The sequence below is a fragment of the Amblyraja radiata genome, chromosome 11, assembly GCF_010909765.2.
Source record: "Amblyraja radiata isolate CabotCenter1 chromosome 11, sAmbRad1.1.pri, whole genome shotgun sequence".
NCBI lineage: Eukaryota > Metazoa > Chordata > Chondrichthyes > Rajiformes > Rajidae > Amblyraja > Amblyraja radiata.
The window spans coordinates 56,042,873-56,061,714 of NC_045966.1; the positions used below are offsets into that span (position 1 = coordinate 56,042,873).

At 40.4% G+C, this 18,842-nt stretch overlaps 1 protein-coding gene across 1 annotated transcript in view; it reads right to left on the reverse strand.

The window, feature by feature from the left end:
• The window catches only part of dock2 (dedicator of cytokinesis 2), a 703,541-nt gene that overhangs the window by 539,548 nt on the left and 145,151 nt on the right, over positions 1-18,842 (reverse strand). Inside the window, exons 16-17 of the mRNA XM_033029960.1 lie at positions 11,170-11,242; positions 10,926-11,029 (exon numbers count right to left, since the gene is read on the reverse strand). Of these exons, the coding sequence (XP_032885851.1) occupies positions 10,926-11,029; positions 11,170-11,242 (177 nt within the window). The remainder of the gene's footprint in view (positions 1-10,925; positions 11,030-11,169; positions 11,243-18,842) is intronic.

Genomic DNA, 18,842 nt, shown 5'->3' on the forward strand with positions numbered 1-18,842 from the left:
GCATCAAATATGACTAATCCTCTTCAGATAGCCATAGTCACACCACATGGAAATCGACCTAGTCTATGCCAACCAGGGTGCCCATCTAAGCTCGTCACTTTGCCCACATGTCCCATCTATCTACAGTGCATTCAGAAAGTATTCAGACCCCTTCACTTTTTCCACATTTTGTTATGTTACAGCCTTATACTAAAATGGATTCAATTTTTTAAATCATCAATCTACACACAATACCTCATAATAAAAAAGCAAAAACAGGTGTTTAGAAATTTTTCCTTACTGAAGTTCCCCTTTAAAATCGCAACAGAAAAATTTAAATATTTGGGTATTCAGATTACTAGAAAATATAAAGCATTATTCAATGCTAATTTCATGCCTTTATTAAATAAACTTAATACGTTGATTAAATTTTGGAAAACACTTCCCTTATCATTATTAGGTAGAATAAATGCAATAAAAATGATCTTCCTACCACAATTACTATACCTATTTCAATCTATACCGGTATATATACCAAAATACTTTAAAAAAAAATTAGACTCTAATATTACTAATTATATTTGGGACTATAGATCACATAGAATCACAAAAAAACACTTATGTAAACCAAAAGAGGTCGGGGGACTTTCACTTCCGAATTTTATGTATTATTACTGGGCAGTGCATATTAAGAATATGATTTATTGGTTGGATAGTGCTACCCAACAGACAGAATGGATAAAAATGGAGAAGGAGGATTGCCATCCTAGTAATATAGGAACGATCCTCTTCTCCCCAAAAAAACTGAATAACACAATATATAAGAAGAACCCAATTATATATGGTACAATAAGAATTTGGAAACAAATAAAATTATCTTTAAAATTAAGAAATCTATCACTGTTAATGCCAATAGCGAATAACCCTTTATTTAAACCATCTCTTATTGATAAGACATAATAAGACCAATGGGAAAGTCTCGGAATTAGAAGGATCGGGGATATGTATGAAATGGGAAACTTACTATCATTCCAACAATTACAATTAAAATTTAAATTGAAAAACAACCAATATTTTAAATATCTTCAGATTTGCGATTTCGTGAAAAAATATATACAAGGATATCAAAAAGTAACTCCTGACTTATTGGAAGAGGCAATGAATATTGAAGCTGACTCACAAAAATTAATATCATATTTATATAATAGTATTCTAAATATAGACCTACCATCGACAGAGGTACTTAGAGAAGAGTGGGAACGGGAACTAATGATAAAAATTACGAAGGTTAAATGGGAAAAATACCTGATATATATTCACAAATGTTCAATTAATGTAAGACATAATTTAATTCAATTTAAAATTGTACATAGATTATATTACTCAAAAACAAGATTGAACAAATTTTATCCAAATATATCCGCCACTTGTGATAAATGTCTAGCCCAAAAGGCAACTATAACACACTCCTTAGTCTCCTGCATAAAACTTTATAGATTTTGGAATGATATTTTTGAAATATTTACAAAATTATTCAAGACAAGAATGGAACCTAATACTGAAATGATTATATTTGGCGTAATGGAAGATGGGAATAAATTGAACACATCTCAAAATCTATTCCTTAACTATGGTTTAATAATAGCAAAAAAATTAATTCTTAAATTTTGGAAAGGTACATCAATACCAACGCTTAAAATGTGGATTGCAAGTATGTTGGACACCGCTCATCTTGAGGAAATGCGATTCCTCCTAATGGATAAATCAGACCAATTCATAACGAGTTGGTCTCCATTCGTCGTTTTTTTGGAATCATATGGTGCAACACAATTGTAAAAAATAACTGTTTCAGGACTGGACGAGGGTTGGTCAAGACTATAAATAATGATCTCCTCTTTTTTTTTCTTTTCTTCTCTCTATTCTCTCTCTCAACTTTTTTCATTTACTCGTTTTCTTTTTTCACACACTATATATTTCACATCTTTCTATCCTTTACTATCTAACTTCTTTTTCTTATTCTAATCTTTTTTCAGTGTAACAAAAAAAAAAAAAAGAAGTTGTACATAAAATGTATTATGAAAATATATATTAGGCACTTTGGTGCCATATGACTGTACTTACTTCTAATAAAATAAAATATTAAAAAAAAAAAAAAAAAAAAATTTTTCCCGTTGTGATGCCAGAGACCCCCGTTGTGACACGAGTCACAGCAACCCTCCCCCAAACCTTTCCCCTCTCACCTTGTGAAACGAGTCACGGCAACCCTCCCCCAAACCTTTCCCCTCTCACCTTAAACTTGTATCCCCAAGTTCTTAATTCCTCAACCCTGGTAAAAACGATTACATGCATTCCCCCTTATCTATTTCCCTCATGATTTTATACGCCTGCATAAGATCACCCCTCAGCCTCCTACGCTGTAATGAGTAAAGTCCCAGCCTACCCAATTTCTCCCTTGTGCTCAGGCTCTCAAGTCCTGGCAACATACTTATAATTCTTCTTTCCATCTTCATAGAATTTTTCCTCCACCAGGGTAACCAAAACTGAACACAAACCTCCAAGTGTGGCCTCAACAATGTCTTGTACCATTAATCCGTGTGTAGAATAGATACATTCCAGCCCACCTTACCCAGATCCTAACATTTCCAGATGCACCATCTCTGTGATGTTTCGACCTATTGTGCTCTCCATTCTCAAACCTAATCCCAATTTCCCAAATCCGCCCTTAATCCTGTCCCAAATGCAGGTGGCACCTTTTTTCCAGTGAGAGACTGGTGAATTTAAAACCCACCACATCTCAAACACCACCTGCTGATTTCTGCCCCTCACTCGCCCCCATTAACCACTTCACACCACACCTCGTTTTTTGGGCTCAAATACACCTCTTCTTGTATCCCGCTCCACCCCAGCCACTACACAGATCCTACCGGGCAGAGACCTCCACTCCCTGGCAACCACATAATCTATTGGCATATTTTACCAGCTGCAATTACTTGCTTGATACCTTTAAACCTTGGCCATTGCCTTTTGCATGTCAATCACCGCACAGATCTCCCACAGCCTTCTGGCTGGATAAAAAAATCATTTTTATCAGCAAATGGGGACAGCAGAACCATGCTCAGAGAGGAATATTCAGCTTTCTCAGTTAAAAAAGGATCAGTCCAGCCTAGGATCAACAAGCCGTCGTTAGTCTATTTGCAACAAGTCCTACTTGACAGAACTGGTAGACAATTCAAGAGTAATTCTATGCGCACTGAATTAGTGAACACATGTTCAGTATTTGAAAAGCTTAATCATTCCTAAATAAGAACACAAGGAATACCAGCAAGATGCAGCCATGTGGTTCCTTGAGTTTGCTCTGGCATTGTGAGGTCGATCTAATCCTTGGCTCAACATTTTTCTATTTGACCCACACAAACCTCAACTTCCCTCGAGTCCGAAATCTTCCCATTTCAGTCTTCATTTGAATGAGAACAACCACGACAATCCAGACTCGGGGATTATAGGGATTTACCTGTGGACATACTGTCTCAGCTTTTACCCTGTGAAGCATCTTCAGAATCTTGTTTAAATTGATTATGTCCCCATTTTACAACCTCCTGAGTATATACCCAATCTCCAAAGTCTTTCTTCATTAGTCAACCCCTTAAGCCCAGGAATCAATAGAATGAACTCTCTTTATACTACTTCTGAAACAAATAGATCCTTACTTTAATTGCAAGACAGGTCATACATAACACTGCAACCATACAGTTATAACAGGACCATTTCCATACTACTTCCTGTGTGGTGTCTGTGTTGAAATAAACGCCAGCATTCAGTTGGGTTTCCTTAATCTCTTTCAATAGGCATAATATCTTTCTGCGCTTTCACAAGTACATCCAGATCTCTCTGAGCCCCAACATTTAGTGGTCTCATAATATTTAAATAATACCCGGATTTTTATTCTTCAAAGTGAATAACCTCACACTTCCAGACACGAAGCGCTGGAGTAACTCAGCCGGTCAAGCAGCATATCTGGAGAACATGAACATGATCCACATTCTCCAGACTTGCTGCCTGACCCAGAGCAACTCCAGCACTTTGTGTCCTTTTGTGCAAAACAGCATCTGCAGTTCCTTGTTTCTACACCTCCTCCTATTATTCTCCATCCATAATGATTTTGCCCACATACTTAACGAGACCAAGTGCAAGCTCGGCGATTGCTTCGCTGAACAGCTCTGCTCAGTCCGTATTTACCAACCTGATTGCCCGGTTGCTCAGCACTTAAACTCCCCCTCCCATTCCCCATCTGACCTTTCTGTCCTGGGCCTCCTCCATTGCCAGAGTGAGGCCCAGCACAAATTGGAGGAACAGCACCTCATATTTTGTTTGGGAAGTTTACACCCCAGCGGTATCAACATTGACTTTTCTAGTTTTAGATAGCCCTTGCTTTTTCCCTCCTTCCCCTCCCCAGTTTTCCAACTAGTCCTATTGTCTCCGCATCTTCCTTTTTTTTCGTCCCCCCCGACATCAGTCTGAAGGGTCTCAACTAGAAATGTTGCCTATTCCTTCTCTCCATAGATGCTGCCTCACCCGCTGAGTTTCTCCAGCATTTATTGTCCACCTATATTCCTTTGTAGATACTTTTGCCATACTTTAGTTTCACTTCCTCCGAGGGAGTAATCTGGGGGATAGGTTATACAGGCATTTAGACGGGCAAGGGCTGATTCGGGATAGTCAGCAAGGTTTTGTACGTGGGAGGTCTTGTCTCACAAATCTTATTGAGATTGTTCAAGACTTGACCAAAAAGGTCGATGAGGGCAGAGCTATAGATGTTGTGTACATGGAATTCAGTAAGGCATTTGACAAGGTTCTGCATTGTAGCCTGCTCTGGAAGGTTAGGTCGCATGGGATCCAAGGAGAGATAGCTGAATGGATAGCAAATTGGCTCCATGGAAGGATGGTGGAAGGTTGCTTCTCGGACTGGAGGCCTGTGACAAGTGTCGTGATTCGGGGTTCAGTGCTGGGCCCGTTACCGTTTGTCATCCACATCAATGATTTGGATGAGAACATGCAGGGCAAGATTAGCAAGTTTGCTAATGATAAAAAAGTGGGTGGTTTTGCAGATAGTGAAGATGGTTATGAAAAAATTACAGCAGGATCTGGATCGATTGGCCAGGTGGGCTGAGGAATAGTTGATGGAATTTAGTACACAGAAGTGTGAGGTGTTACATTTTGGGATGTTTAACAAAAGCAGAACCTACACAGTGAATGGTAGGCCTCTGGGTAGTGTTGTAGAGCAGAGGGATCTAGGAGTGCAGGTGCATGGTTCCATGAAGGTTGAGTTGTAGACAGATAAGGTGATCAAAAAGGCTTTTGGCACTTTGGCCTCCATCAGTCAGAGTATATATAGAAGTTGGGAGGTCATGTTGCAGTTGTATAAGATGTTGGTGAGACCGCATTTAGAATATTGTGTACAGTTCTAGGCACCATGTTATAGGAAAGATGTTGTCAAGCTTGAAAGAGTTAAGAGAAGATTTACGAGGATGTTGCCAGGACTAGAGGGTGTGAACTATAGGGAGAGGTTGAGTAGGCTGGGTCTCTATTCCTTGGAGTGCAAGAGGATGAGGGGGTATCTTATGGAAGTGTACAAAATCATGAGAGGAATAGATCGAGTAGATGCACAGATTTTCTTGCCCAGTCCGGAAATTGTGAACCAGAGGACATAGGTTCAAGGAGAAGGGGAAAAGATTTAATAGGAATCCGAAGGGTAACCTTTTCACACAAAGGGTGCTGGGTGTATGGAACAAGCTGTCAGGTGAAGTAGTTGAGGCTGGGACCATACCAATATTTTTGAAACAATTAGACAGGTACATGGATAGGACAGGTTTGGAGGGATATGGACTTAGCGCAGGCAGGTGGAACTAGTTTAGCTGGGACATGTCGGCCGGTGTGGGCAAGTTGAACCGAAGGGCCTGTTTCCACACTGTACAACTCTATGACTGTGCAATGAGATGATGAATGAGCCACTGCCAAACAAACTTCCTTTTACCTATTGAATCCTATGTTCTAGGTGGAGATGTGTTCCTGCAGGATGCTTTGCTCTGATGTTAACCCATTATGTTGTCAATGACAAAGTGACCCACTGCTGTTATTTAACAGCTGAGACCAACATTGGCCTCAAGGGATGAACAAGAAAAGCAAAGAGAAAAAATAAAATTCAAATGTTTCCATTTTGTACTGACTGAAACAGGTCTGGATATGATGTCACCATGGGGACAAGGTGGACGGTCACAGAGGAGACTCCTCTGCAACTCCCCTCCCTTTCAAGGACATGTGAATGGACACGTCACACCACCACACTCTTCAAAAGCGAGGTTATTTCTTCAACACACAAGGCGTGTACATTAGAAAAGGATGTAGGTACTATGGATGGACACAGAAATGCTGGAGTATCTCAGCGGGACAGGCAGCATCTCTGGAGAGAAGGAATGGGTGACGTTTCAGGTCGAGACCCTTCTTCAGACTGACAACATCACCCACTCCTTCTCTCCAGAGATGCTGCCTGTCCCGCTGAGTTACTCCAGCATTTTGTGTCTATCTCGGTTTTAAACTAGCATCTGCAGTTCCTTCCTACACATTAGGAACTAGGAATGTCAGGGAAAGGGATGAGATTCGAAGATTGGAGATCATGGGAGAAAGGGATCATGCTGCCTGGCTGCTGAGTTTTTGGCATGCTGGCCTGGCCTTCATCATTTTGTATTTTTACTTGGTAAATCAACAGCTGCAGTTCCTCTTTTCTACTGTTTATCTTGAACTCATGCCTTCTGATATAGCCATTCTGCTCAGGAGAACAAACCCTATCTATCTATCCCCATTGTACATTTTCATTGAACTCTGATAAATGCAAGCTAAATAGGAGTAAGACGTACAATAAATGTGGAGGAACAAAGAGATCCTGGGGTACAAATCCATTGTTCTCTGAAAGTGGCGACACAGGTAGATAAAGTGGCGAAAAGGTGAATGACACATTTGCCTTTTTGGGTTAGAGTATAGAGTATTAAAATGGAGAGTGTACATTGCAGCTTTACAAAACACTGCAACAGTGCTTGGAATATTGTGTGCAGTTCTGGTCACCATGCTATAAGTAGAATGTGATTGCATTGGAGAGAGTGCAGAGGTGGTTTACCACTATGTTGCTTGAGATGAAGGACTTTAAATATTACGAGCGTTTGGTAGGCTAGGTTTGCTTTCTCTGGAACGAAAGATGCTGAGGATTAACCTGATAGAGTAAAATAAATTTATTAAAAGCATAAATAGGATAAATAGAATATTTTTTCCCCTATAGTAAGGGTATCAAGAACATGAATAACAGGGGTTTAAAGAGAAAGAGGGAAACTTTTGTATATACAGGGAGATATGTGGAACACACTGTTGGACGAGGTGGTGGACTCACATACAATCACTATGTTGAAGGGATGTTTAGACAGGCACGTACTTCAGTTGCAAGTGAGCAGCCGAGAGAGATAGTTATAAAAAGCAGCTGTTAGAGTGGGACAAATCAGTTTCACTTGCAAGTGGGCTGCTGAGAGGAGGGGCAGTGCGGGAAATTTAAACAGGACCCCATGGTGTCTCACATTTCACCTGTGACCTAACTAATATATATTTGTAACCTTTTGTACCATCACCTTCATGCTTTTATATTCCAAGCCCAGCTAATGAAGGCAGGTATCCTACTTCATCAACGACAATTCTACCTGCGCTAACTCTGATCACTTAGCTCTGCGGTACTTCCTACAATCCTGCCATCTATTCAATACATCCTCGTCTTCCAAGTCCATTTAAAATGCAAACATTTACATTTTGCCATTGGCTATTGCTCTGCACATCTTGGCAATTTCGTGTTCTGTAGCTGGAGATTACTCTTCTCAGCCTGAACAACACCACACTCACCCAGTAGCCTTTCATATGACACTTTGCTGAATTTCGTTTGGGAACCCAAGAATAGGTTCATTAGTTACACTTTATTTTGACACACTTGTCATACCAGAGACTTTTCCAGTGCAGCAGAAAGTTTCTCAGGGTCTACTTGCAAGAACAGTTAAGTACTCCTTCAATACATGTTTTATTGGCAGCATTACAACGTTTGCTTGACCAAGATCAAACGTTGAACATGGTGACAAGCTGCCCTTGAAATTCCCACTCCATTCATTTGGAGACTTGCGAGTGCTAGGAAAGGTTTGCATGGTCTGATGGCTGTGAGAGGTCAGTGCGTGAATGATGAAGGTGAACATTGAATTTTCTTCAGTCCCAGTTGTCAGAAGAAGAAACACAAAATACATTTGGCTGTCAGTGTAGTGAAGAGAGTTGGAAATTGATAATACCATTAGTGCTACCTGCTTTCAGTGAAATCATTACACCACAACCCGTGTGAGCCGTGAGCGAGGGAGAGCAGGCTAAGATGAGATTTATTTCTGTCTACCTTGACAAAAAATGTCAAATATTTTGAATATTGTAAATGGATTTCCCACTATGTTTCATATTCACTTTATCAAAAAATGACAACTGTGTGCTATCTTTATTCCACAAGGCATTAGGACAGAATTTACTGGCAATATTAAATGTGCATTTATGCAGCACATAATTATTAGTCAATGCATCCTCAGATGGAAATCCCCTTAAGTTGCTGAGCCTTATTCTTATTAATCTTCTTGTAACATTTTAGAAATTTCTTCAAGCATTTCTGCATTAATCTCCAACCAAACAACAGAGAAAGTCAGGAATGACAATTAACAGATCTTATTATTAAGAAATGATCAATTATCAAGAAATTAAGTAGGGCAGCATGGCGGTCGCCACATGGTCGCCACATGTTCGTGAGTGGTTGCTGGATAGTCGCCTTCATGGTCGTGAGAGTTTCCACCTTCTGGGAACTCGTCGCAGCCTCATTATGGTCTCCGCAAATTTTTCAACATGTTGAAAAATTAGCGGCGACACGAATGAAGCCGCCATGGAGAGTAGTGAGAATTCTCGTGCCATAGATGCTGTGCTAGTGGGTTTCCAGGAGGTCGAAGGTTGTCGCAGGTTCTCATGGGTTGTAGCCAGTGCTGACCGGTGAATTTCATTGGCTCATTGGGGGGAAAAAAAAAAGTAGGCAGTAGTTTTCAGAACCAAGGATAACCGATAAATGTTAATGTCCGCCGAGCTTCGTAGCCGTGTATCTCTGGCTTCTTAAAAGTTGTCTCCACTCCTTCTCCCCACTCTTTTAAAGGACTTACGTGACCGTTCCCTTACACTGTGCTTTCACCGTCTTAATTACAGCGCCAACCTTCCTGTTCAATGCGGTGTGTCTGTATCATATTGGCTTTGTACCGTGTGAATTTCACTGATACAGCGCACCCTCAGGTTGCCCTGTCCCCCGCCTGCATAATGGGCTGAAGAAGGAACTGGGGGGGGGGGGGGAGAGGGTGTGTCTGTGTGCGTGCGTGTTCCACTCTGACAGTCACCGTTCCAGTCGCCAAAAAGGTACAGGCCCATTAACGATTTCCCCGTGACCGTGAGGGTTTTCTCCAGGATCTCCTGTTTTCCTCCAACACTCCAAAGACATACAGGTTTGTAGATTAATTGGTTTGGTATCAATGTAAAATTGTCCTTAGTGTATGTAGGGTAGTGTTAATGTGTGGGGATCGCTGGTCGGTGTGGCCTGTTTCTGCTGGATCTCGAAACTAAACAATAAAAATTCCCAAATGTTATGAAACCCCTCTGATTCAAAAGAAGTGTTGAGAAATTGTTTCATTTTTATTTATAAAAAATTAGGCTAAACAGAAAAAGGATTAAATAAACTGCAGGATTGTCATGGAAACCAAATTGATTTTAGTAAGATAATATGTCACGCCAAAATAACGTGATAACACTGTGCCCTGTGGTTAGAAATTAATGTCATGAGGACAAGTAGGTATGAGCGGAAAATACAGGTTCAAGAGGAATAGTGAACAAAACAAAACTCTCCTCAACCACCATATCTCACATATTGTTCTACAAGTCTTCTAATGCCCACATCACCTTTAATCTTGATGCTTTGCTCAGCATCTCTACATGTAATGTGTTTCAGCACTTAGGGATGAGTATATTGTCCCTGCTAATACTACATGATAAAAGAAAATAATTATGAACATAAATCGTAAGCTCTATTCTGAAGTAAGCCAATAGCCAAAAAGAGCATAGACCGACCCAACATGTTAAATTGAAGGGTTCCAGTCCAAAACATTGTCTGTCCACTTCCCTCCGCAGATGCTGCCTGACCCATTAAGCCCGTTTGTTCATTGCAAATTAAATATATTATTGATGGTTGGAAAAAATCCTTCATTGAAGCATTGAGTGAAGATGAATACCTATCCTCCAAGATGATTTTGGATATTGTAATGAGTTTGATATGGGGTCAGGTCACCACTTCATAGTCGCCACATCAATGTGCTGAAATCCTCAAAAATGCCATAATGGCAGTACCAGCAATGTAGATCCCACAATGGGTTAAAGAGAAGACATGGCACGTTTTTCAGAGAGAAGAGGAAAGGGCAATGAATGTTGCCCTTCCTTGTGGCTGTTCCTTGTTCTGTCTTGTTACTTGTACTACCTTTTGGATCTAAATGGCACTGACCTTTCCTCTTGTTTTAAAGGACTATGGATTGATGTTTGGCAGAATCGAACATGTTGGAATGTGGGACCTTCTTCCAAGTTGAGCCTGACATGAACAAAGGGAGCTTTTCTCTGCACTGCTGACATCCGTTGCATTGTATGAATGGTCTTCCATGACCACTTTCAAATCCCACCCAAAGTTGAGCATAAACCTTTACCAAAGCAGTACAACGGAACAGTATACAAGTAGATATTAAAGCTAGCAAACTAAAATCAACTCTATACATTAACAGGTAATATTTTGCCAAATTCGGAGAAACTATGCCACACACCTTATACACCAGGAGTTCATGAGTACCATCGTGCAGGGTCGTACCATCATCTTTCATCAGCCGTACAAAGGCCATTGCAAAATTTTTCTCACTTTTGTCTTTTGCTGCAAAGAAAGCAAAGTCCATTAAATTTGAAGAAATGTATCAGGAGAGAGAACAGAGAAGACAAGGAAAGCCAATGAGTGCATGCAGAGTGAGTAGAGCTCATGAATATAACTGCTGCTTAAATACAAATGATACTTACATTCTAGTGATGATCGGTGTCTAAACATGAACCTCAAGTGTATTCTTTGCATTTCTTCCATTGGAATAGCCAACTAGTAAAAAGCAGAAATGTAATAAATCATTCATTATATGATTAACATAATAACTAAGACATGATATTAAATTGTGCTTTTCGCACTTTCAAAACGATTCCCATTCATATAATTTTTGCAGGGTTCACTGATTGCGAAGAAATGTAAGAATTTTGGACTTGACCTGCTAAGGAAAGTTCATACTTTGCCCGAGAAGTTCTTCCTCTTCCTGTATTCTTGGAAACAATCAGTAAACAGAATTCTGATCTATGATCAGTGAAATAGCTGGGGTACAGGAGGACATATTGCCAGGAAATCCAGGCCAGGAGTTGGATATACCAAACAGTTTGCATTTAACTAGCTTCCATCAAACCCCTCACCCCATTGCCAACCCCAACCACTGTGGTTCTATGTGAATTCTGCATGAAATCCAGCGGTACAACATGACCTTGTTAAGCCTGCCAACGGTGATGCCGAGGAGCATACTGTTGAACCTGCATCAGTATACACATGGCACAGGAACGTATAATAATAATAATAATAATACATTTTATTTATGGGCGCCTTTCAAGAGTCTCAAGGACACCTTACAAAAATTTAGCAGGTAGAGGGAAAACATGTAAGGGGAATGAAATAAATAGTAGAGACATGACTAGTACACAAATTAAAGACAGAATTCAATTCAAAACACAATATGAGGCAATTCATGCACAGATGAAAAGGGAGGGGGACGTGGGGCTAAGGATAGGCAGAGGTGAAGAGATGGGTCTTGAGGCGGGACTGGAAGATGGTGAGGGACACGGAATTGCGGATCAGTTGGGGGAGGGAGTTCCAGAGCCTGGGAGCTGCCCTGGAGAAGGCTCTGTCCCCAAAACTGCGGAGGTTGGACTTGTGGATGGAGAGGAGATCGGCTGATGTGGATCTGAGGGACCGTGAGGGTTGGTAGGGGGAGAGGAGGTCAGTGAGATATGGGGGGGCCAGATGGTGGAGGGCTTTGTAGGTGAGGATGTATGACCTTACACTTGAGTGGAAAGGAACACCGATCAAGCAGAAGGGCATCTATACACAGTAAATGGCTTGATGGTAATCACGTTTTGTCTTTCTGGTGATTGGTTAGCACACAACAAAAGCTTTTCACTGCACCTCGGTACATGTGACAATAAACTGAACTGAACTGATATATTTTTAACTATATGTGTATGATTTAACAAATATGTTTCATTAAAAATAAAGATCTTGGTAAAAAATATATTTCTGATTTTATATGTTAAATTTTATTTTTATAGCTTGAACTGATCTGATGGGCCAGTAAAACGAGGTACACTCTTTACTCAGTTGTCAAAGATCTGATCAACCATTCCATGGTCAAGGCTAGATGTTGTTCACCCACTTGAGAGAACTATATCACAGGAGGTCCTGCCACAATTTGTGTTGACCAGGACAACACTCACCAGTAAGTTGATATAGGTGACTCATTGATTTGTGTACATTAGTGGCAAGCACAGCAAGCTCTCTATTCATTGGCAACAATTTAGGGCTGAATGTCTCGACTTATTTGAAGAAAGAATGCATCTTTGTACCTTTGACAAAATCCCCAAATAAACCAGCATGTTATTGAATAGAAACAAGGAACTGCAGATGCTGGTTAATACACCTGGATCACCCTATCAAAGCCTGGATAGAGTGGATGTGAAGAGGATGTCTAGGACCAGAGGCCATAGCTTCAGAATAAAAGGATATACCTTTAGGAAGGAGATGAGGTGGTATGTATTTATTTAGTCCGAGGGTGGTGAATCTGTGGAATTCATGGCAACAGAAGGCTGTGGAGGCCGTCAATTAATATGTTTAAAGCAAAGGATGATAGATTCTTGATTAATATGGGTGTTAGGGGTTATGGGGAGAAGGCAGGAGAATGGGGTTGATAGGGAAAGGTAGATTAGCCATAAATGAATAGTAGACTTGATGAGCTGAATGGCCTAATTATGCTCCTATCACTTACGAACACAAATGGACACAACATGCTGGAGTAACTCAGCAGGTCAGGCAGCATCTCTGGGGAGCATGGATCAGTGAAGTGAAGGATCCCAACCCTAAACGTCACTGACCCATGTTCTCCAGAGATGCTGCCTGATCTGCTGAGGACTCAGCACTTTGTGTCCTCCAGCAGTGTTTTATACTTCTTAACCAAAGGTTAAGAATATAACCAAAGGTGAAGTATAACCAAATTCACCAAAGGTGAAGTACATAAGCTTGACAGGAACAAGGTTGCACCTTTTCTTCAGGTAACTGAAGACCAACCAAGTTAAGGTTAATCTGCTGTGTGTGACCTAAAATTTCATTTGCCCGCTTAAGTAATCAGGCAAAACATAATGATGGAACATGAGGCTGTCTACTATGAACCTAATAAACGGGCAGCAATGATTTCTATAGCTTCATAGAGTGTAGAAGTAAAGACCTTTTCACAAATTCCATTAGATAGAGTCCCGAGGGGCTTTACAAAGTGACTACTAAAATGGTATCTCAAGTATGTCAAACAGATGAGCACATAATGTTCTAATAAGTCGTTAATCACAGCACAAGGAGAAGAAAGAGCAATCAAATGCAAAAGAAATGAGACGAATGTTGAGGAGTTGTTTAGTGATGAAAGATTAAATCATTAAAGGACTGAATAACTAGTTTCATGTAATATAGAGGTGAAGCTTTCAATTAATTTTGCACACATTTTAAATGTCGCTGTTGGGTTGAATGATCAAAATCCAAGGATGCTGAGCATGGTCCATCAGGCTCCGGAAAGCTTCCAGTTGTGACACGGTGATTGGCTTCCCCGTCAGTCCCCCATCAATCAGATCCTAATGCTTGTTCACCAAAAACAATCAAATACTTGACACACACTTGCTCATTTTGAAAATGCTATGATTAATTATTGATTATTTTTCCCCACAAGTACACAGAATGCAATAATAATGTTGTTCTTCAGAAGCTGCAGTCAGCACGAAACTTAATCTCCCATTTAGAGATGTATTCATTCTTGAAGAGTTCTCAAGTAACATTAATAAATGTCACAGAAATTGGATCGGGGTATGTCAGACATCAATTGCCTTGATAACAATCGTGGTGAAGTTGTAAAGAATCTCTTTATTCATTCTGACCATAATGAACTGACAATGCTTTCTGAGCTTGAAGTCAACAGGCAAATCTCTGAAATCCCATTTGAGTATCTAGTCTTCGAGTACATGTCTGGAATTCATCAGGTATTTTAACTATGGTCAAACTTCTGCTCTGATTCGAGTGGCTGGTTATGGCACTCATTGACTCCAGCCAACCGAGCAGCCTTGATCCTCCACAACATCTCCACAACAATCCGCCTACTGCCACAACAGCTCCTCTTCTGATGCCATCACCCTGGCCTTACTCTCATGCCTGGAACACCTGGATAAGGACACATTCATCGACTATAGCTCTGCTTTAAATACCATTATCCCAACCAAGCTCATCTTCAAACTCATGGAACTTGGAGTTAGCACAGACTTCCTGACCCAAGGAAAGGCGACAAGTTATCCTGCATGATAATCCTCAACACTGGTGCCTTGTAAAGACATGTTCACAGCCCCTCACTGTACTCTTTATACACTCTAGACTGTGCAGCCAAATACAAATCCAACTCAATCTACAAGTTCACTCACAACACCACTGCAGTGGGGCGGATATTGAATAATGACGAGACAGAGTACAGAACATTGATTGAGAACCTTGTAATTTGATGCCAAGACAACAATTTATCCCTCAATGTCAACAAAACAAAGATGATTGTGATTGACCTCAGGAAGCTAAGCAGTAGACGCACCCCAGACTACATTGATAGCGCAGAAAGTTTCAAATTCCTAAGAACAAATATCAGTAGTAATTTGTCCTGGACCAGCCACATCAAAGCTATAGCCAAGAAAGCACACCAACGGTTCTTCTTTAGAAAGTTTAATAAGTTTAGCATGCCCCCAACAACTCTCACCAACTTCTAAAGATGCACCGTAGAAAGCATCTTATCGGATGCATCACAACCCAGTGTGGGAACACCTCCATGCAAGACTGCAAGAAATTGCAGAGTGTGGTAGCCCAGACCATCACACAAAGCAGGCTCCCTTCCATTAACTCAATCTACACTTCATACTGCCTCAGCAATGTCAGCAGCATAATGAAGGATCAGTCACACCCCAGTCACATCTTCTCCCCTCTCCCATCAGGTGCAGAGGTTTGAAAACATATATATCCAGGTTCAGGAACAGTTTTTTCCCCAGCTGTTATCAGGCAACTGTACTGTCCTCTCATCAGCTAGAGATTCTGACTTCCAATCTACCTCAATGGAGACTTTTTTTAAACTCTATTTAATTGGACTTTAGTGGTTCTCAATCTTATATCTTGCACTAAATGCTCTACCCTATATCTTCTATATGTGCACTATGGACAGCTTGAATGTATTCATGTTTGTCTTTTCTGACTGGATAGCGTGCAAACAAAAGCTTTTCACTGCACCTCGGTACACATGACGATAATAAACTAAACAAAACTGAACTTCATCAAGCTTTCAACCACAGCCTTGCCTGCAACATGCATGCTTCGATGAGGACACTGCTTGTCAAAGAAGCAGGAATCGACCCAATATTCAATATTAGTGGCCCCAGGCCTCAGCTCATCTTCTGTGTCTGTTCCCCATAGACCACAATTTTCTGATCACTGAAAATATATCTTTAAATATCTCAAATGGTCTAGCTTCCACAGCCCTTTGGCATAGATTTCCAAGGATTCACTACCCTCTGCAAATAAACATTCCTATACACCTCAGTGACCATCCTGTTGTTTTAAAAATATATTATGCAAAGCTTCTTGGTTTTAGTTGAAGATAGACGCAAAATGCTGGAGTAACTCGATGGGACAAAAAGCATCTCTGGAGAAAAGGAATGGTGGTTGTTCATGTGGCCTTTGGCTATTTATACATACCAATAACAAAATTAAAGTTGACTGTATACAGATCTGGAATTAAGCAGTAAGTAGGAGAACTGATAAAGTGGAAGGGGAAAACTATTTCTGCTATTGGGGAAGTGGTAATAAGACACTTGGAAAGTAATAATACAAATAATTCTGCCATAACATGATAATTGTGTTTTATCTAAACCTCATTTGAGAAAATTGCATTATAAAAACAATTGTGTCAATAGAAGAAAGGGGGTTTTATTTGTCCTACTGGATTTTCAAAAATAAAAAGTCGTTTCAATAGCAATAAATTTATTTCTGTGACTGCAAATTAAAAATATTAAAGGCTGTATAATACATTGTTCAATAAAGTATCATTGCACAAGTGTCAATGGAAGTGATTGGTTGTCATTTTATATGGAATGCAACGGTTAAGTTAGCAGCTATATTTCTGAGAGACAACGTAATCAGATCACAGCAGGGAAGTGACACAGAAACAGTTTTTTGTCCCCTATTTTGTTTAAATCCAGGATAAGCTATCCTGGATTTAAACAAAATAGGGGACAAAAAACTGTTTCTATGTCACTTCCCTGCTGTGATCTGATTACGTTGTCTCTCAGATCAGTATGTTAATTTAAAAAGTAACTTTTAAGTAATTCTCTAGTTCCTGATCAAAATTGTGTTATAATCAACTCAGCCTGTGTAACATGCATAGTGTTCCCTAAAGGGGCTGTCCCACGGTGGCGACCTAATTGGCGAGTTTAGAAGAGTTTAAGAGAGTTTGAAAAAGTGTCATGTTGAAGACCTCCTTCGACTTCGTTGAAGACTAGCTTCAACTAGCTTCGGGAAAATTGGACACCGAATATTGGAGAGTGAAGATGACCTCCTTCGATCTCCTTCGATCTCCCTTCGACTGTGTTGAAGACTATCTATGGCTACCTTTGATTACCCTCGATTACCTATGAATAACATGCCGACCTACTTCGACTAAACCTACGAGTAAAAAAAATATCGATTTTTTCCATGGCGACCTTTTTTTACTCGCGTGCATTTTTCAGCATGTTGAAAAATATGCCGCGACCTAGCTGAGGCCTCGATAACGCGGGGACTACTCTCGAGCATGAAGGAGCATTACAAAGACCTCCTAAGACCTCTTGTCGACCATGCTGCGAGTATGAGTCGAGGGCAAACTCTTCTAAGCTCGCCAATTAGGTCGCCCAAGTGGGACAGCCCCTTAATCCCTTGCATTTACCCCAATAAGCTTTATGAAAACACGTGTCATTGCAGAACTACCTACATGTAGTCTAGGAGCAAACATAAGGGTGTAAAAAAAGAGCTAAACCTTTCAGGTGTAAAATAAAACAGAATATTGCCGTAACTGTGTGAAAAGATCCATATTTTGATTAAGTCTTCCACCCCTGAAACATTTATTCGGTTTCTCAAACCATTACTACTTGACCTGCTAGATAGTTCAAGCTCCTTTTGTTTTAATTATTTAAATTCCTATCATATTGCAGAATAACCAGTGTGTAGATTTTTTTTAAAAAGTGCTATGATTTAAGCGGGCGGTGCAGTGACGCAGCAGTAGAGTTGCTGCCTTACCAGCGCTTGCAGCGCTTGAGACCCGAGTTTGATCCTGTCTATGGGTGCTGTCTGTATGGTACGTTCTCCCCGTAATCCGCGTGGGTCTTCTCCGAGATTTTCGGTTTCCTCCCACACTCCAAAGACGTACAGGTATGTAAATAAATTGGCTTGGTAAATGTAAAAATTGTCCCTGGTGAGCGTGGGATAGTGTTAATATGTGGGGATCGCTAGTTGACATGGACCCAGTGGCCCAAAGGCCCAGTTTCCGTGCTGTATCTCTAAACTAAACTAAATTTAAAAGAACTTACAAAAAAAGTTGTAAGTTCTTTTTTCTTTTCCACATTTTTTATCAGATAAGACAACTCGTTCCAATTTGTTCAACATTTAAATTACTATTAAAACACAAAGTACATGCTAGAACAACAGGATAAGCGTTCTACCAAGAAAACAAAGCCCAATGCCAAAGAAGTATCTAAACTGCTTATACAAACTTACACTGAGGGACAATAGCTAACTCCATATGCAATAATAAGCTATCTACATGTTAACAAGCACAAAACAAATGATTGTGTAGATGCCAGTATACATTGGGGTTATCAAGCTGGCACCTCCCTCCACTGGTGTTTCGTTGAGTTAGGCCCATGACACCTCGGGGAGCATCAACAGTTAGTTCTGGTGTAATAGAACTACCCCCACACAATATGTGCTCTCACCACCTACGCGACCAGTATCACTAAATAAAGGAAACTCAAGACAATTGATTCACTCAAACAAATGCTAAACACTCGCATTCTGTCATACAATTATTCCAACCCATCATTAAACAATTGTAGTGCCACAAATATCAACGTAACATAAACCGCAATACAATTACACAGAATACACTTACATAGAAATACACAGACCATGCGCTATACATTTCATTTCTGCCCCCAGCTAACAGTTTCTTCTCCACCACATCCACCTCCTGCCTCTGACATCTCCTATACGGCCTGACATAAACTCAGTCCATGAATTCCTGGCTCTCCAAATACTGGATGTGGTCGTTCTCGCAATGAAACCTCCATAACCC